The sequence below is a fragment of the Rana temporaria genome, chromosome 9, assembly GCF_905171775.1.
Source record: "Rana temporaria chromosome 9, aRanTem1.1, whole genome shotgun sequence".
Taxonomy (NCBI): domain Eukaryota; kingdom Metazoa; phylum Chordata; class Amphibia; order Anura; family Ranidae; genus Rana; species Rana temporaria.
The window spans coordinates 116,598,263-116,619,414 of record NC_053497.1 but is presented as its reverse complement, the minus strand read 5'-3'; the positions used below and the strand labels follow the sequence as shown (position 1 = coordinate 116,619,414).

The window sequence follows — 21,152 nt, the reverse complement described above, 5'->3', positions numbered from 1 at the left end:
CATAAAGCTGATGTGGCTTGCCAAAAGCTCAAGTTGTGTCTCATCTGTACAAAGGACATTATTCCAGTAGCATTGTGGCTTGTCAATATGCATTTTAGAAAATTCCAGTCTGGCATTTTGTGTTTTTCTTTCAGCAGTGGAATCCTCCTTGGCCTTCTTCCTTTGAGCCCATTGTTACTTAAAAAAGCGACTGATGGTGCGATCAGACACTTATGTAACTTTACTCAATCACTATATTCTTCTGTTCAAACTTGAGTCATGTTCCTCTTCAAGCCACATACAGGGAGGTTGGCTAAACCCCCATAGACCTTTATAGAATAATTCCAGGCATACATAGTTACAATAGTCATGCTTGGTCCAATGTACTTATGTATATGACATACCAGGCTGATGCTGCTGGAAGCCATAAATCACTGAAGCAGAAACCGCTACTTCAGAGATCCCCATTTGCTTCCAGGGTACTGCACCAAGCAGCTGCTCTCCTGCATTGTGAACACAGGAGCTTGGCTACTTCAACACTATATTTTTTTTGTTTGTTTTTTAGAGAATGCTTTGCATTTTCTGATTGGAAGAGGTGGAGTAATGGCATTGTGCTTTCCACCTCGTCAAATCTGAGAACACCTTGCATTCAAAAAGCAAAGCAATCTATGTGGCGCCCATGCTGAGCGGTCAACCTCCTGTATTTACAATGAATCAGTTCTGGCTCTCAGCACAGGCCCAGATGCAAGTGGAGATCACTGAAATAGAAGCATCTTCTTTGGTTATTTCCAGCTTCCAGGGGCAAGGTTATGGTATATACAGTATCTCACAAAAGTGAGTACACCCCCTCACATTTTTGTAAAAATGTTATTATATCTTTTTATGTGACAACATATAGCAGTCTTGTGACTTCAATCAGGGTCCAGCCGAGCACTGGTCTTGTAGGAAGAGTTTTCATTCTCCTCTGACTGTCATGAGGCTGCATGACACCTGGCCCTCTTTCTGGACAGTGCTGATTGGCCCCTGTCCTGATCACACGCACCCTCTATCCAAAAAAAAATAAAACTCTCTAGCAATACACACCAAATTAAGCATGTGCAGAGTGCCTTCTAGGGCTCTGTGCTATTAGCATCTGTGCTAAAGGGCATCTACAATGACTCAAATATTAAATTTTCTAGCAAGATTCAGTTTAACAGCAAATTCACACACCCAAGAAAATCCAGTCAGTGTTGCAAGTGCAGACTAAAATGATCCAACTTCCCAGACAAAACATAGAAACCCTCCTTTAGTGTAAATTTGCATGTCTTTAGAGGGCTAACTCTTGTGGAAAATTTCTTAATTTACTGGCAAACTGTCTATATATTTTTTTCAGGAAACACTGGGCTTGTAGGTTTGAGTTTGGCAGGTCAGCTAGGGATAAAATATCAACATTGAAGGATTCTTAACAGAAGTCTTAAGCTAAACAGTGTATCAAAAACTGCAGGACACAGATAATGTTTCTCTGGAGAACGCAGTACAGGTCTCTGGATAATCTCAGTCCACAGAGTTTAAACAGGGTAAAAAAAAAGCAAAGCGCAATTCAAGAGGACAAGTAAAATTAACCAATGATCAACCCAGGGCAAAACATTTTACCTGAACGTACCTGAAGTTAAACTAAAATACGCAACTTGACAGCAGTCAAAATGGAAGCATCTAGAGCTGGTTTCTCCTAGAGAACCTTAAAACCCCAAGGTTGGAAGGTCAAAACTTTGGTTTGCCCCCTTTGCAACATGCTTCTCAATATAAGCCATTCTGGATTGCTGTTCTGCATACAATGAAGAAAACAGAGGTCCTAAATAAGTGTTGAACTCATCAGGAAGCTCAGACTAAGCCATAAATATTCAAAAATAATTATTTATTTATTATTATGCTGAATCAACAGCGCACGCTTCCCTTTTTTTACTTCAAGGTGGTTCACGGGTGTTTTCTCTCTGCTTTTACACACCAGCCTGGGTGCATCAGAACCCACTGCTTCAGTCTATGTCAGCAGCAAGCAGAGGAGGGTGGCTACGTTTCCACACATAGTTGGGTTATGTGGAACAATCGTAGCCACACTCAATGTGCATATACCCAGTGAAGTGAACAGCCTCAGATGATACACAGAGATGAAACAAATCTCCCTACAAAAGCTATATTTGTATATCTGCTCTCTTCAGCTTCATATACTGTTTAGAAAGTGAACATTGTGTTAGTTTTTTTACTTCTTGTCCCAACTGTGGGAATGTAGTCTTGGCATACACTTGGCAGACATTCCAGCGAGCGCGTCATAGAAGCGACGGGATCCGCCGAGATGATAGCGGAGAAGATGGGAGAAGACCCACGGAGAGCGGAGAAGACCCCCGGAGAGCGGAAGAAGAAGGCCCCCCCTGGTAAAAGAGCTAAAGAAGAGAGGGGGGCCCCCCGGAGCTGTCTAATAAATCACTTTAAAAATCCTGTGTCGTGTGTTTATTTTATTTACAGAATAAATAAATTGTATTTTTAGGGAGAGTACTCTACTGAGTCATAATTGTACAGTTTATCAGGAAGACATTTTCGATCTTCACTTGCTTACTGTGCTATAATTTTATGTATGCATCTCCGACAATCTCTTTAATGGCTATATGTAAGACAGAGCAGTTCACAGAGATGTTAAACAACCGCTGAAATTAAAGCACATACAAACAGGAGGGTATTTTATTAGAGAATTATTAGGAGTCAGAGTTCTATTGAAAAGAAGCAACAAAGCACAATTGGGGCTACTCTGAAAACATATATAATTACACACTTTATAAAGAAAAGTGTTTTCTTCTAAGCCACAAGCACATATGAGTATTATGTTAGACTTTTCATGAGCGGGATATGGCCACTGATAAGGCAAAACAGCTTGCCCTTCTGAGGATGGCCTTATAACTAAAATCGATCCCACCATGGTTCCCCTTGCAGCACAGTCGGCTTCTTCTCCTTTTCTTCTTGCAGGCTTTCAGCTGCTGCAGGAGCCGCCACAGGGGTATTGGTTCCAAAAACTGCCCCCCCCCCACTACTGTACACTGTGATGACACTGTGTGCCCCGCCCCAGCACTGTCAAGTCCCCCTTTGTGAGCAGGGGAGGGCCAATATATATGTCATATTTACCAGCCCTTTCCTTTCCTAAAAGAACATAATGAGCGGTACCGATCGCTTCTGTGTTCATTTATAACTTAAGCATAGTAGACATTGTTTACTTTGCTTCAGTTTGTGCATGAACAGAAAGCCTCTATACAGAGTGTATACACTGCTCCTAAAGCGTACCCAAAGAGGCTGTTTACAGGACTTTTTTTAATGTGCCGCAAGCGCACCACTTCGTCAAACAAAGGATTCGCCCCGGGACTTTCAATAAAGTGGGTACCGTTACCGCCAGTAAGAATAACAATAGTTATTACAGTATATAATTTATTCAAGTAAAATTCTTTACATGCATAGATAACACCAACAGTTGCCAATAAAAAGATACATAAACAAAAAATATTGGTACATAAATGTAGCATTGGTCAGAGTACACGGGCATCATACTACCCGACTAGTTTCGCAAAATCCAGCTCGCTCTTCAGGGGTGTGTAAGGCCTCGTACGCATGATAGGTTAAACAGAGGACAACGGTCTGATGGACCGTTTTCATCGGTCAAAACCGATTGTGTGTGGGCCCCATAGGTTAACCATCGGTTAACCTATGCACGTCGTTGTGTTTTACGTAACCGCATTTTGACATTTTTAACCGATGGTGTGTAGGCGCGACAGACCATCAGTCAGCTTCATCGGTTAACCAATGAAAACGGTCCATCGGTCCGTTCTCATCGGATGGACTGATCGTGTGTACGCGGCATAACACTGTACCACTGAGCTTGACCATGGCTACAGGTGTGCGGCCCCAAGACGGCGGCAGCAGGTGCCTCACCCATTAGCTTAGAGGGCGGAGTCAGAAAGGGAACCCACCAGCGGCCAAACGGAGAGCAGGCATGGCATAGGTGTAGTGATGTATCCATAGAAACCTTGTTAGTCCATAAAAAGTATAGGCTGAGTATGGGGAATATCCCAAGTATAAAAGTAATGAGACACAGCAGGCAATCTCCACAGCTGTGTGTGTCCTCAGTGAAGAGTGAAAAAAAAAAACGCACCACTTCAGTCTGCAGCGGTCACTAGCGGGAGTTAAAAGCGCCCCTCTAGCGGTCAAAGAGCGCAGCAAAAACAACGATAAAGCGCTGCTAAAAATAGCGCCGTTTTACCGCCGGCAGCGTGTGGCTCCAGTGTGAAAGTAGCCTTAGCCCAGGACATTGGTAAGCGGGGCCCAGCTCTTGCTTTCCACCTTCACCGTCACAGGAGTGATTTTTCAAGCTTTAAGGCCAGATACAATATAACCTACAGTGAGGAAAATAAGTATTTGAACACCCTGCTATTTTGCAAGTTCTCCCACTTGGAAATCATGGAGGGGTCTGAAATTGTCATCGTAGGTGCATGTCCACTGTGAGAGACATAATCAAAAAAAAAAATTCCAGAAATCACAATTTATGATTTTTTAACTATTTATTTGTATGATACAGCTGCAAATAAGTATTTGAACACCTGTCTATCAGCTAGAATTCTGACCATCAAAACCTGTTAGTCTGCCTTTAAAATGTCCACCTCCACTCCATTTATTATCCTAAATTAGATGCACCTGTTTGAGGTCATTAGCTGCATAAAGACACCTAACCACCCCATACAATCAGTAAGAATTCAACTACTAACATGGCCAAGACCAAAGAGCTGTCCAAAGACACTAGAGACAAAATTGTACACCTCCACAAGGCTAAAAAAGGGCTACGGGGAAATTGCCAAGCAGCTTGGTGAAAAAAGGTCCACTGTTGGAGCAATCATTAGAAAATGGAAGAAGCTAAACATGACTGTCAATCTCCCTGGGACTGGGGCTCCATGCAAAATCTCACCTCGTGGGGTCTCAATGATCCTAAGAAAGGTGAGAAATCAGCCCAGGACTACACGGGAGGAGCTGGTCAATGACCTGAAAAGAGCTGGGACCACCGTTTCCAAGGTTACTGTTGGTAATACAATAAGACGTCATGGTTTGAAATCATGCATGGCACGGAAGGTTCCCCTGCTTAAACCAGCACATGTCAAGGCCTGTCTTAAGTTTGCCAATGACCATTTGGATGATCCAGAGGAGTCATGGGAGAAAGTCATGTGGTCAGATGAGACCAAAATAGAACTTTTTGGTCATAATTCCACTAACCGTGTTTGGAGGAAGAAGAATGATGAGTACCATCCCAAGAACACCATCCCTACTGTGAAGCATGGGGGTGGTAGCATCATGCTTTGGGGGTGTTTTTCTGCACATGGGACAGGGCGACTGCACTGTATTAAGGAGAGGATGACCGGGGCCATGTATTGCGAGATTTTGGGCAACAACCTCTTTCCCTCAGTTAGAGCTTTGAAGATGGGTCGAGGCTGGGTCTTCCAACATGACAATGACCCGAAGCACACAGCCAGGATAACCAAGGAGTGGCTCTGTAAGAAGCATATCAAGGTTCTGGCGTGGCCTAGCCAGTCTCCAGACCTAAACCCAATAGAGAATCTTTGGAGGGAGCTCAAACTCCGTGTTTCTCAGCGACAGCCCAGAAACCTGACTGATCTAGAGAAGATCTGTGTGGAGGAGTGGGCCAAAATCCCTCCTCCAGTGTGTGCAAACCTGGTGTAAAACTACAAGAAACGTTTGACCTCTGTAATTTCAAACAAAGGCTACTGTACCAAATATTAACATTGATTTTCTCAGGTGTTCAAATACTTATTTGCAGCTGTATCATACAAATAAATAGTTAAAAAAATCATACATTGTGATTTCTGGATTATTTTTTTTTTGATTATGTCTCTCACAGTGGACATGCACCTACGATAACAATTTCAGACCCCTCCATGATTTCCAAGTGGGAGAACTTGCAAAATAGCAGGGTGTTCAAATACTTATTTTCATCACTGTACATACTGTACCACTAGGCATCTGCACTGCATGCCACAGAGAGTTGGACAAGGGTAGGACAGATCCATTAATGCATCTGTAACAACTGTGGTAAAAACAAAAAAAAATTGGGAACAGTGAGTGGGTGGATCTTAATAAGGTCGGATATGTCTGAAAAATCAGAGCATTTTGGTGAATCCATAGGAGGATACTGGGAGGTATGGAAACAAATGTTTATTTAAAATTTCAGCAAGTTTACAACTCCACTTTGTTGTTCTCAAGCATTCAGCAGAATACAGCAACCGCCAATTCTGAAATATAAAACCCTCAAAAGTGGAAGCTAAGAAAGAGAAGTTACAATTATTACATGAATTGTGAGGTCCTAAAACCCGCAGACATTCCAAAGCTGTATAATTTACAGCTCCAGATCACGTTAGGGGAAAAAACACAGTCTTGCTGACATTGCACTTTTCCAATCAGTCCTGGAAACCCTCAAAAATAATTCCAAAATGTAACCATTTAGAGTTTTTTAGATCCTTGGCATAAACCCTTTAAATAAAAAATGTTTAATAAAAGATGGCCAGCTGACATTTTGGATATACAGTATATTGTTTTTTTTTTTCAATAAAATCCATAACATCTTTGTAAAAATGTCACAATTTATTTTATTTATTTTTTATGTTATGTTAACTGGAATTTTCCAGTCTGAATTCAGATCAAACATGTACATGTATAGTAAAAATGGATGCATTGGAACTCTTAACAGTCAAAATGCTTTCCGTTCTGTTTTTCTGAAGACAGCTAGTTGGTGGTTTTCACTCCCCTTTCAAACAGCACAGCCAGGTTGGCTACTTCATATTACAGATGAGCAATACAGCCATTTCACCTAATGCCTACTAATTTGACATCAAAGGATTTTTACTAAATTGATTTGGTCATCTCTTCCAGTCTTAAGCTGCCCTTACAACTGTAATGTTTTAGGTAGAAAATAGTTTTTAGCATGATCCTTTAATTATCTAAGAGCTATAGGAGATGATTCAACAATCAGTTTCAACCAGAGCGAGCACATAACAAAAAAAATCAAAGGACAAGGAGGTTGATAAATTTGGTTGAATCTAGTGGAACAAATTTGTAATTGCTGAAGAAAAAAATCATAACTTGTCTTGTGTGCGGGCACTTGTCATAGTTGATTTAGAATTCGAACATATGTTCTACAAAAATTAAGATATTGACATGGCACTCAAACAAAAAGTAATTTGAAATTACTCCAGTCCAAGGAGTAGGCACCAAATTGTGGAACAAGAGGTTTTTATACTTTTTCATCTGCAGGTAATTTTACACTTGTAAGGCCAGCATTACAGTTACAAGAAACAAAGAAGCATTAATAAGTCAGTAAGGTCATCTCTTACAGTCTTAGGCAGGCCATAGACTGTGCACATTGCTTTCTTAGAGAAATCAACACAGACAGTGCTGACAGGGGAATCCCTCTTGCCGAGACATTGTCTTCTCCCCACGGGGACGCCCTTCTCAGGAGAAGACAAGGATTATTGCTAGCAGCTAAAGCAAGTGAATCCGACAGGCAGGTTGTATCCAATTTGATCGATCGATCAACTGGGTACAGTCAGCCTACCCAATAAATGGTTCAAATCTCAGCCGGACGAGATTCAAACTTTCAATGGCTGGCCACACACATTGTTTGTTGTTTATGTTCAACCAGTGGGCTGAATGAAAAAAGAAAACTAGCAGATTACTCAGAGTGAACAGTGTGGTTGGAGGAACCTGATCAGTGGCTGCAGCAGTTGACTGACTTTTCAACATAGAACAACTAATTGTCTTCTGCTGAGCGGGGAAGCCCACACACTGATCAAAATTAAGCTGGAATTTTGATCAGTGTATGGCCTTTTTAAATAGAAAATGTTGACATCTGTTTTATAAGGCCTTATGTACACCGGCTTATGGAAATAAACAGCACTTTTTCTGTCAGAATTTGGCTGAAAATTTGCCTCTAAGGTTTACAATATGTATGCGCATATGGTGTTTGAGTATAAATGCATTCTACTGGCTTAGAGAATAATTTTTTTTCTGACCACTGGGATACATTAATGCGCATACATGTTTACGCATTTTGTGCTCAAGAGCTCGTCTCAGAACATGAGTTTGGTGTCTTTCTACTTGTAAATGCTCCTCTTCAAATATATAGCCACAAAGGATAACATTGGGGTACTTAAGGGGTGGAAAAAAAAACTTTGAATGCCTGTACAATTTTTTAACTCTGTGTCCATGAGGCCTTAATAGCCCCCATATCTGACAAGCATCCAGTTCCAATTAACTCATCCACATCTGTTTGTGAACTTCACAAAAATCTGTTTTGTAAACGGAGTTGAGATTTATGCTCATTAGCATGCCAACATTGCTTCTTTGCACATAAAGATAGCCAGTACATCAAACTGGCCAGCAAAGAATGCTTACACATATGGCAGAGTTTGTATTGCAAAATCAGGGATACAAAACTGCACTCTTAAAAGCCCAACTGTGAAACACAGGCATTCATTCCAGACCGGAAGAACACCAAGTACTAAAATACCATGTCATGAAACCACATTAACTTTAAAGCTGGGAAATTCCACAATACTGACATGCACTATGTTTCAGTAACATATAACCCAATCAGTTATTGGAAGGAAAGATGCAGGAAGCGGTAATATTGCCACACATGCACAGGACAAGCTAATTTTATTACCATAAAATGTAACCACTTTTCAATTTTTATTGGCTGATCCATATGCCCTTACAAGTGGTACTCAATGTTTGTATTGTTGCAGTAGGCATTCATTCTGAACTGTTATGACACTTTTACAACTAAGTGGTAAAGAGCCACTTATGGCCTAGCAATATGTACAATATAGCCACGTAAACTATATTACATTATATTACAGGGCAAGTATGCTCTACCAAGCAACTGCATGCAGCACAAGAGTCTATTAACACCAGTGCACTTAAAACAACATGCAATTTGAAATTTTAGGTGCATTTTTCATGTGTTGTGAATATTGAAATGTTTTAGATGTGTTTTTGCGTAGGCATGGGGGGGGAGGGGGGTGGACTCTGTATGTGGTTTCATGCATTTTGCATGGAAAAAGGAGCTTGCTGGAAACCAAAACTGCAGCTAGTGCAGTACATTTTTAAATGTACAATTTGGAGATGAAAAGCACGACTCATGCATTTGAACCTTTTGGATAAAGTGAAGAAAAGTTTCCCATTCATGTTTTTTTTTTTTTGCTTTCTGTGTCCTAGTAAGGAGGTTTCACTTAAGTCTCACAAGGTATTCCACAACAGAAAGTGAGGGGAAATTTCCAAATCCCTTATGTAGGCCATACATGGGTCGAATTCCGAACAAACTTTATTTCCCAAGTCAGAAATTGTGTGTGTTTTGTGATCCAATGGTGGCACCATTGATTTCAAAACTCGACCAATGAAGCCTTCCATTTCACCTCATGCTGCTGCAGAAAATAATTTTCGTAGCCAGGAATATTCTTTTCTTTCCAGGAATTTTTTTTCTTGTGCTAATGCACATTTATTAGATTGTAAGCTCTTCTGAGCATGGCCCTCTTAATCCTCTTGTATTTTATTGTATTAGAACTGTATTGTCTCCCTTTTATATTGTAAAGCGCTGCGTAAACTGTTGGCGCTATATAAATCCTGTATAATAATATTAATAATTTATTTTTTCATTATATTTTTCACACACGATTCTCCCATCATTGATTAGTTTGTTTATCAAAAAAATTCACATGCCTGATCACTAAAATTCAATGACTGCACGAAAATCGGTGGTTGCTGTGGCCAACTTATGGTGCGAATTTCAAACGAATTTCAAATGGAATTTGACCGATGTATGGCCTGCCTTAGCCAGTTGTCATAGAACGATTGTCCCTATTGGAAGATTTTCCCTCACCTCTTGTTCTAGTAACAGCTGTATTATTTTAGATTTCCTATAATTTTCTGTCCTGAAACAATGGTCTCTGGGAAAATAGAGAGGGAGAATTTTCCTGACAGGGCACAAACATCAATATTGTGGGAGTCAACACTTTTAAACTCCATCTAAAACCAAAGAAAACATTTCTGCCTTAGATGTACTGTAATGAGAGACAAGGAAAAACGCATATATTGAGAGTCCAAGGGCCGCACACCCCAAAATGTTGTAGAGACAAAAATGGAGAAATTCCCCCCGGGGGCTTTTAAGCGACATATTGTGTAAGGTATATTAAATTCAAAGACATGGAAACCTTTAAAAAAATTCTTTACTAGGTTTCTGTATCACGAGTAATGAAGATGCAGATAGTTGTAATATAAAATACATTCAGGTTACAGACAGTTGGAGACCTATCTCAACAACAATTAAATGTTAAATGATACAATGGAATAATATATAGTGCCATTGATGAAGTAGCTTCCATAAGAATACCCCGACGCGTTTCGACCACAATTTGGTCTTCTTCAGGGGGATTTGTATTCTGGAAAGATGTCAAAAAAAGTATGTTAGGATACTAACATTCAAGTAAAATGCTGGCACCCATAGTACAGATAGTGAGGATATATTTACCGCTCGAAGCATATAGAAGGTGACATGTAGCCAGAGATGATGGCCGTGGTGCAGACAAAGGATCCCAATATCCCCATGATGAACGTCCCCCATAACTCCAGGCGGGAGTCAACCAAACACAGGCTTGCAGGGAGTCTCGGGTGTGAACCTGCGAGAAGGGGTTTCCATGTCTTTGAATTTAATATACCTTACACAATATGTCGCTTAAAAACCCCCGGGGGGAATTTCTCCATTTTTGTCTCTAGATGTACAGTAATAAGCATACATTTTATTTCTAACGCCGTTTTTACAGAAAAGTAGCGAAATTAAGGCAGCTGCTGAAGGATCAATGCAATGAAAAATAATTACAGGTGACTACGTAATTTCATAAGATCAAGTAGAGTTGCAAATGACACGATAAACACTGATAAAAGATTTTTTGTACTCACAGTATTATTTGGAGTCCCTTGGGAGACACATGAAGTCCTAAACCTTCAGGATACTGCCGTTTACAGAAGAAATGGACACGCAACAAAACAATTGTTAGCCAGCACAGGATAACTCTTCCCACAACCAGCATGCCCCAGTTTTGTACTAAAGTAGCCCAAAAAAAATGGGGCATTATGCTTGTAGGCAATTTTATCTTGTGTTGGCTAGTTTTTTTTTGGTTGCTGGTGTCCATTTCTCCTATAGGCATCAGTATAACCCAAATGTTTAGAAACTTCCTGTGCCTTTAATGGATTATAAATAAAATTGCATTTCCAAATAAGACCAATTAGGAAGGGAATACAAGTTCAAATAGGAACATTAGAATGAAAATACCTTATCCTAATTTAGTATAAAATTGAACCTTGCATAAGCTTTAAATAAAACTGCAGCCAGAACACCATAAAATACAGTTATGTATTAAAAAAAAAAGGTAATTAAATTATACAGCTGCATAACCACCCTTATATACCTTGATATTAGCTTCTGGTAATCAAATTAACTGAAAGATGAATGAGCAGAACATTGAGCCAATCTGATTGTATTGCTTTACATTGTGCTGTCAATATGACACTGTGAGCATAATTATAGGACTCATTCATTTCAATCACAGTCTGTGGTGGATCCTAGGCAAGGTTGTATAGCTCAACAGCATTGTCATCCTATAAGAAGTCCAGGACTTGGAGGTGCTGTCTGAAAAAGGTGCTTTAATATGACCTTTAAAGTGTGCCAAGCTCACTTAAAAATAATCTATTTGCCAACACTCTTTTGGTACTGACTGCACTGAAACAGACCAGGAAAGTTAAAGCTTTATTCTTTAAATCTTAACTTCCCGCCGACTGCAAGGTTTAACTGCTCATTTTGCCTCGGGGGTGATGAATATAGTGATATACCTACCTAAAACAGCTCATAGATCATTGAATTTTCTTTCCTTCCAACACAGGTTGATTGCTCAATCCTCCCATCAACGCAATCAGTGTTGACAGGGGAATCCCTTCCGCAGAGCCTTCCCTGCAGGCAGAGCACAATGTTCACTGCTGGCGACCAGAGGCTAGAGTCGCATGTAGTGATTGCATACACAAAAAGCAGACAGTCTGGTTGTACTCAAAGGGGTTGTAAAGGCAGAAGTTTTTTTTATCTTAATGCATTCTATGCATTAAGATAAAAAGCCTTCTGTGTGCAGCAGCCCTCCTCAGGCCCCCTAACACCTGAGGTCCCTTCTCTGTCCAGCTAGTCCATGAGTGTCTCAGTCGCCCGAGATTCTCCCTTCTAATTGGCTGAGACACAGCAGTGGCGCCGTTGGCAATCAAAGTAAGCTAGCCAGAGGAGAGAGGAGGCAGGGCTGGGTCAGGGCTTTGTGTCAGAATGGACACAGGAAGCTGTGACTCGGAGTTGTCAAGAGCAGCAAAGGAGGGACCTGAGAAGAGGAGAATCCGGGCTGCTCAGTGCAAATCCACTGCACAGAGGAGGCAAGTATAACATGTCTGTTATTTTCAAATAAAACAAAACAAGAACTTTACAATCACATTAAAGGGGTTTTAAATGTTTGCTTTTTATTTTCTAAATAGGTTATTTAAGATTGTTGGTCCATTGTTGGTTCACTTACCTTTTCCTTCGATTTCCTTTCTAATTTTTTTTTCTTTGTCTGAATTCCTTACTTCCTGTTTCTCCTCAGTAAGCTTGCCCCCATAATTCGAGCTGTTCTGGCTGGGGGTTAGTCAGCCATAGCAGCTTACTGAGGAGGAACAGGAAGTGAGAAATTCAGACAAAGAAAAAAAAAACATTTAGAAGGGAAATCGAAGGAAAAGGTTAGTGAACCAACAATGCACTAGCTTAAAGGTACATATTTAGAAAATAAAAAACAAACCTTTACAACCCCTTTAAGTTTATCAATACTACTATCAGCCTGTTCAACAGGGACCGGCTGAGATTTGATCCATCTATGGCCAGCTTTAGCTCCCCAAGCTCTGCAGTCTGACAAACTGGGCTGTGGGAAGGCCCTTGACACGCTGACTGCTGGTCCTGCATTGAATCAAATTAAATAAGGTCCATCAGGTCAGCATTCTTATTGGTGGTGGGGCACTATGCCAATAGTAGAGCACTGACACTTGTTGAAACTAATTTTGATTAGGTTATTACAGTATATATATTTATTTGTGTGTATGGTAATTATTTGATTTGCACAATATACAGTACAGACCAAAAGTTTGGACACACCTTCTCAATCAAAGAGTTTTCTTTATTTTCATGACTATGAAAATTGTAGATTCACACTGAAGGCATCACAACTATGAATTAACACATGTGGAGTTATACATAACAAAAAAGTGTGAAACAACTGAAAATATTTTGCAGCAGACACATCTCTAGAACTGTTAAGAGGAGATTGTGTGAATCAGGCCTTCATGGTAGAATATCTGCTAGGAAACCACTGCTAAAGAAAGGCAACAAGCAGAAGAGACTTGTTTGGGCTAAATAACACAAGGAATGGACATTAGACCAGTAGAAATCTGTGCTTTGGTCTGAGGAGTCGAAACTTGAGATCTTTGGTTCCAACCCCCGTGTCTTTGTGCGACACAGAAAAGGTGAACGGATGGACTCATGCATGCCTGGTTCCCACCGTGAAGCATGGAGGAGGAGGTGTGATGGTGTGGGGGTGCTTTGCTGGTGACACTGTTGGGGATTTAATCAAAATTGAAGGCATATTGAACCAGCATGGCTACCACAGCATCTTGCAGCAGCTACTCTATCCGGTTTGCATTTAGTTGGACCATCATTTATTTTTCAACAGGACAATGACCCCAAACACACCTCCAGGCTGTGTAAGGGCTATTTGATCAAGAAGGAGAGTGATGGGGTGCTGCGCCAGGTGACTAACTCTTGAAGCTCATCAAGAGAATGCCAAGAGTGTGCCAACCAGTAATCAAAGCAAAAGGTGGCTACTTTGAAGAACCTAGAATATGAAATATATTTTCAGTTGTTTCACACTTTTTTGTTATGTATAATTCCACATGTGTTAATTCATAGTTTTGATGCCTTCAGTGTGAATCTACAATTTTCATAGTCATGAAAATAAAGAAAACTCTTTGAATGAGAAGGTGTGTCCAAACTTTTGGTCTGTACTGTATGTACCACTGTTTTAATTTTTAATTATTAATGCATTTTTTACTTCAATATTGATGTTTATATACTGTTTATTGTATGTTCCTGCAGATTTGAAGTAGGCCAACTCTGTGTAATCTATGGACCTGACTGTATATCACCTTAGTCATCATCTTCTAGGTGAAATGTGTAATTAACCCTTGCAGTGGGGAGTAGGACCCACAAAATGGGTAAAAATGTATGCTCCCGCAGTTCAGTTTTCAGTTCCACAACGCAGGAAGGAAGGAATGAAGAAACATATTACATTTTCTAGAGAAGAAGTTTAAAAAGTAATCTCTAGGTGTAGCACTGAGCATGAGTCAGCACACACAGACACTTACCCAAATATGGAATCATTGGAACCATCTTTAAATTTCGAATGTACTCTCGTGTGCGTTTGTAATTGTCCTCTTTAGAAAGAAGGAAGTCCAGCTTCTCAAATGTGGTTTTGTCCTTTCGATTTAAAAGCTGTATAAAAAGACATTGTATTGTGAAAATAAAGCCTTAAAGTATAAACTTTTTGATTCGTTTTGTATAGAGTAGGAAATGGTTTAAAACCGTGAGGGTTTTTTTGGTTTCAGTGACTTCCCCTTACTTCCTGCCCCAGAATCACAAATAGTAAAATTAGTGTCATTAAACCCAGACTATGAAAAACTCCCATTACATACTATATAACAGAGTGTACATACTCATATCTTTTGTGCGTTTCACTGCAGTTTGAGATTGTGTAGACCAGCTAGTGGCCTCTATGAAGCAAGCTCAATTGAATTTCCCTTCTAAGCTCTTTTTTTCTTCCCCTTTCTTATCTGTGCAGTCCACATGATTATAAAGTTACACATGTGGGCGTATACACAATGGCAAGTAAAGACGAGCTCTGACGTGTTAGCAAAGTCCATGTGCAGAGCCCGCCACTGCGCTGCGCTAATCACAGGCAGCGAGACGCTGTCCTGATGTGCGGCTGCAGAGATCGGGAAATGTCTCACTGCCTGTGATTAGCGCAGTGCAGACTTCTTGGTGGGCTCTGCACCTGGACCTTGCGAACACGCCGGAGCTCATCCTTGGTGGTAAACTATTGCTAAACACTATTAGACCCCTTCCACACTGAGGCGCTTTAGCGCTAAAAAAAGCACCTGTAAAGCGCCTGAAAACCGCCTCCCATGACACTACAGTGTGAAAGCCCAAGTGCTTACACACTGGGGCGAAGCGCTTGTGGGACAATCTGAAAATTCCTGCAAGCAGCATCTTTGGGATCGGTTTGGGAGTGCTGTATGAATGGGCAGCGCTGCCGAAGCGCCTTCAAATTGCTTCGACAGCGCCGCAACACAGGCACTTAACAATTTATTCGCCTGCTGGGGGGGGGGGGGCAACTAAAACAACGGTAAAGGGACGCTAAAACTAACAGCGCTTTACTGCCAACACCGGGCGCTTTCAGTGTAAAAGTAGACTTAGGGCAGGATATAGTATGTTGATTGATTATATTCACTACAAAACTAACAAAAAAGTGCAGTTTTATTATATCAGCGCAGATTAGCGCATGTGGCACCGTGAGATCTAATCGCCGGGGCTTACCCCAGAGGCTTGCAGATTCCCATCTTAGGCTGGGGGAGAGAGACTGCTCCAAGTGTAATAATTTGCTCGCTGTGAAGTGGAGGGATAATAAGAATGTTTTCGTTCTGTCCTCCATTCACGCAGACACGATTGTCCAAATTCGTATGGCGACTGGTGTTGTAGAGAAATCAGTGTCCATGCTGAAGGTGGTGCTTGGTTTTCGGGGCCCCGTACACGGCTAGGCTCCCAAAAAGTGCCACACGTGGTATCCCCGTACTCAGGAGAAGAAGAATGTATTTTGGGGTGTAATTTCAAATATGCCCAAGTTTTTGTAATTTTTTTTTTCTTGTCATTATTCAATCACTTGGGACAAAAAAGTTAAATATTCAATGGGCTCAACATGCCTCTCAGCAATTTCCTTGGGTGTCTACTTTGCAAAATGGGGTCATTTGGGGGGGGGGGGGTTTGTACTGCCCTGCCATTTTAGCACCTCAAGAATGAGATAGGCAGTCATAAACTAAAAGCTGTGTAAATTCCAGATAATGTATCCTAGTTTGTAGATGCTATAACTTTTGCGCAAACCAATAAATATACGCTTATTGACATTTGTTTTACCAAAGACATGGGGCTGAATACATTTTTGCCTAAATGTATGACTACAATTTAGTTTATTGGATTTTTCTTATAACAAAAATGTTAAAATATATATTTTTTTTCAAAACTTTCGGTCTTTTTATGTTTATTTGTTGCAAAATAAATGGGGGGGGGGGGGGGAGGATGCAAATTGTGTTTGGGTACAACATTGCAAGACCGCGCAATTACCAGTTAAAGCATTGCTGAATTGCAAACAATCCTCTGGTCTTTAGGCAGCCTAATGGTCCGGGGCTGGAGTGGTTAGAGGGTCAGGGAAGACAGTGGAATGCAAAAGGGAATTCCAGAAAAAAGGAGTGGCATAACAGAAGCCCAGGTGACATAGCATTTTACATGCCCTTGTAACCTGGACAATAGCTGATGACTGCTGTGGAACTTCTTCCTTTGTTGCCACTATATTATCCTTCTGCAGTGGAACTTCTCCCTTTATTGCTGCTGTATTATTTTCCTGCAATGTGGACAGGATTAAACTGAATATTCATTATTGCAGGAAAAAGAGAGTTTGGCCAGCGGGACTTTAAATGAGGCCAATCACCATGGGATATACTAACTCTTCAGGGGCGAACCTTTAGGGAGACCACTTTACAAGCTTGTTTATGGAGTGTCTCCCGTGCAGGGGCAGTCACCTTGGCTAGGTCTGGATAGATCCTGAAGGACTGTGACTAGCTGAGGCAGGAGAGGAAGTGGGGGGACTAGGAAAAAGATGCAAGCAGAGGTGTGTGATGGGCTACTTAGAGGAAAAGTGGGGACAGTCACAAAGTTAGCAAGGGTGTCGGAAAACACCACAACTGGGCAAGAGCAGTGGTCAGTGCCTAGATCTGGCATGGGCGCTGCAACGAGCCCCTTACCAAACTGACACAGAGCGAGCATGAGCAACGTAGATTTGTGGTCAGGTCTCTGCACGGAACAGCAGAGGAAGTCCGGAAGGCCGGAGCAGGCCTAGAAGTGACTGCTAAAGGCGGGGTTGTGTCTGGGGATGGTTACTCCCCTTCAAATAAGTGACATAAGGGTAAAGGTTGGAAATCTGCCTTGTCCTGCAGCCCGGTCAGGGAGCTGGTACCCATGACTGCTGCCCAGCAGGAACCAGAAGCGGTTCCCGAAAGGCAGGCCACACCATTCACCCTGTCAGCCCCACCTGGAAGGAGACAGTGCAGGAAGACAGCTCATTTTCAGGTGAGCAAGAGCGGAGCGGTAGTGGTATTGGGGGTCACCCAGACTGCAAGCAGAATGTGGGCCCATAGATGACTAGGAAGAGTGGACATCTCACAGCATTTCTGAGGAGAAATGGGAGTGGGGGGACTACCAGGAAGAGGTGGAAGTACTGCCAGAAATGCGAGAGGTGCCAGAGTCAGCTGAGAGGGCTGAAGAATACAGTACAGTCAGTGAGTGATGTCACCCAAGTCCTTTGTCCTCTCTGGGAAAAGGAAGCCATGGTGCAGTAGAGGACAGCACTCAAGTGGGGGTCGGATTACTCGTATGCCTCCAAAGAAATCACAAACAAAATAGAGGATTCTCGTGCTCAGTGGAGGAAGACATGGCATGGGACTTTATGCACATCCCCAAGCCATTGCGGGGAACTCACAATAAGGGAGGCTTGGACCCAGTTTCGGGACACTCTGCAAGAATGGCGGCTGGGAAGAGTCACCTACAAGGACAGGGTGGTGGTTGCTGTTAAAAGAGCTGATGGCAGTGCCAGCAATGAGAGGACCACTGCCTCTGTTTGTTCCTTTCTTCATTTACTAGGCTGGCCTGATACCCTGACACATTTACAGATGGGATATCATGTCTCAGATGAAGAACTTTGGGTGAGGCCTAGTATCCTACTGCTTTGCTAAATATAGGGGGGGGGGAATCTTACCAGAGACGTTTTGAAAAAAAAAAAAAAAGTTTGTTGCGTTGTGTGTTTATGTTAGCAGGCCCACAACCCCATGCTCACAGAATGTATGGATCAATAGCAAAAGCCCTTTCACACTGGCTTGTCTGTGTACAGACTCTGCTTTGCTCAGCAGGGATCGATGCGCTGATTCCCGCTGAGCAGGCGGATGACAGGTTCGAATCACCTGGTGTAATAAAGATTGAAGTGCCTGATTATCATGTCTGCAAAACAAAAGCTGAGAGAGACTGGGTTACAGAAGATCAAAGACCAGCTGTCACTGAAGATTTGACCCGGGTCAATTAGCGGCAATTCATGGACAAATGCTGCCCCTAGTGGACACTACAACAGGCTTCCTGGAGGGAGGATGGACAGATATTTAGAAAAACTGCCTCTTAATTTTCGATTTGTCAGAAGGCTGGCAATGAGGTGGTGTCTGAATGCAGTGTATGGCTCTCATGCCATCAAGCCCAGCTGAAGATACTGACCAAAGAGGACGACCTTACGTAACAAATCATTGATGTTCTTTTGTTTCATATGCTCTGTAATATTTTTCTTTTAGTGGTTTATGTTAGCATTTCTATTTTCTTGAGAAATAAATAAGACCCTTGTTTATTAAAGCAATGCCTGTATTTTTAAACGCTAACCTTATTATTCTACTACCACCATTAACAATATCAGAGCTGTCTTGGATTAGCTAATTAACCACTAGAGGGCCGCACTATAGATGAAAGACGTCCACAGCGCGGCTCTCAAGTGCCGGGTGGACATCCCTGGATGTCCTGCTATTTACATTCCCTGCGCGCGCTGCTGGGGGCGCGCAGCGGGGAAACTCTGTGCCCGGCGCATCGCTGAGATGCCGATTCGCGTGCCTGGCGGCAGCAATGTCAGCCAGGTACCCGCGATCGGCGGTGACAGCAGGGACGTTGAGCTCTGTGTGCAATCACAGAGCTCCACGTCTTTTCAGGGAGAGAGGAGACCGATGCTGTGTTCCTTGTACATAGGGACACAACATCAGTCACCACCCCCAGTCAGTCCCCCTCCACACACAGTTAGAACACACCCAGGGAATACATGTAACCCCTTCCTCACCCCCTAGTGTTAACCCCTTCCCTGCCAGTCACATTTATACAGTAATTAGTGCATTTTTATAGCACTGATCACTGTATAGATGTGAATGGTGCCAAAATTGTGTCACAAGTGTCCGATACATCCGCCGCAATATGGCAGGCCTGACAAAAAAAAATTGCAGATTGCCGCCATTACTAGTAAAAAAAAAAAAAAATCATAAATCTATCCCCTATGTTGTAGGCGCTATAACTTTTGCGCAAACCAATCAATATACGCTTTTTGTAGAAGAATACGTATCGGCCTAAACCGAGGAAAATTTTTTTTTTTTTTTTTAAATGGGATATTATAACAAAAAGTAAAAAATAGTGTTTTTTTTTACATGTTCTGTCTTTTTTTGTATATAGCGCAAAAAATTAAAAATCGCAGAGGTGATCAAATACCACCAAAAGAAAGCTCTATTTGTGGGAAAAAAAATGATAAAAATATAATTTGTGTACAGTGTTGTATGACCACGCAATTGTCATTCAAAATGCGTCAACACTGAAAGCTGAAAATTGGAATGGGCACAAAGGGGGTTTAAGTGCCCAGTAATGAAGTGGTTAAAATAATAGACAAGTTAATAAATATTTAAAAATATAGGGGGGAAATCCATAACCACCTAATATTTTTTTCAAGACTCTTCACAAAAAGTTGACAAACTTTAAGATCATTCAGATTAATAGGAGTAGACTAGAAATAATTAAAATACAATGTGAAAATGAATATACTGTATGATTTTTTACATTTTGAACATGGACACACTAACATTTAGCCATATTTTCCAATCTTCCTGCAAGTACTTAACGTGATACTAAGGGCAGTTTTTATTTTTTTTTAATTACAAGATGTTATACTTGCCTGCTCTGTACAACGATATTGCACAGAACGGTCACTTTCCTCCTTTTCTGGCAGTCCCCCGCTGGCGCGGTCTCCTTTCCCCTCCACAAGCCAGGAGCTACCTGTGCCTGCGTGCTCCCGAGTCAGGCTGTGGGTGTCCTTTCTATGCAAAGCCATCAGTTTAACAGTGAAAGATAGTTGACCACAGTAAAGACCAGTGTCCTGATGCTCCTTAGCTAACTATCAAGCTGGTGGTGGGTTAGTAACCAAGTTGCATTGGCTAACTCCAGTGAAGAAAAGCCTGAATACTAATCTGGCTGTGCTGTCCGGCTGACGTGTGTGAATCACAAGACTGAATTGACAATTACAAATATTTTGGCCCATAACATAAAGTTCATAGGTATCCCTTTAGACCAGAGGGATAGTACAGGCATAAAATAACAACTAGGTTTATAATTAGACTAAAGCTGGCCATACAGTATGGTTCAGTCCCTAGGGAACCAGCTCAGTGGTTAGACCTGTTGGTACCACTTTATTCATTAAAATGCGAACATTCAATCAACTTTTGTCAAAGAAGCATGCTAGAAAATTTCCATTTTGAACAGCAGCATGGATTTTTTTTTCCAGGCCTGTGGGTTGAATGAAAAAGAAAAAAAAAAATAAAAAATTTACACAACACTTTTGGGAAACACAAAAAGTAAAATATTCAAAGAGACTCAAAGCTATTTTTTTTTTGCATTCTCTTCTACACCCATATAATGATAATTCCAAGGAACACTGACAGATAAGCTGTCATTACTGTCAGGATTAGTTTTTCCTTATTGTACAGCTGTCATAAGCTTTGAAAGATGGCTCAGTTAGGTTTAACGAGACCCATCACGTAGCTACAACCTAAGGAAGCCTCTGGATGATGCATATTTGCCACGTTCTCTAATCCCCCCTTTT

At 41.5% G+C, this 21,152-nt stretch overlaps 1 protein-coding gene across 5 annotated transcripts in view; it reads right to left on the bottom strand.

Moving 5' to 3' along the window:
- The window catches only part of RALGPS1 (Ral GEF with PH domain and SH3 binding motif 1), a 765,778-nt gene that overhangs the window by 420,022 nt on the left and 324,604 nt on the right, over positions 1-21,152 (bottom strand). For all 5 annotated transcript variants that reach the window (XM_040324221.1, XM_040324220.1, XM_040324222.1 and 2 more), the window contains exon 9: positions 14,530-14,656. In XM_040324221.1, the coding sequence (XP_040180155.1) occupies positions 14,530-14,656 (127 nt within the window). The remainder of the gene's footprint in view (positions 1-14,529; positions 14,657-21,152) is intronic.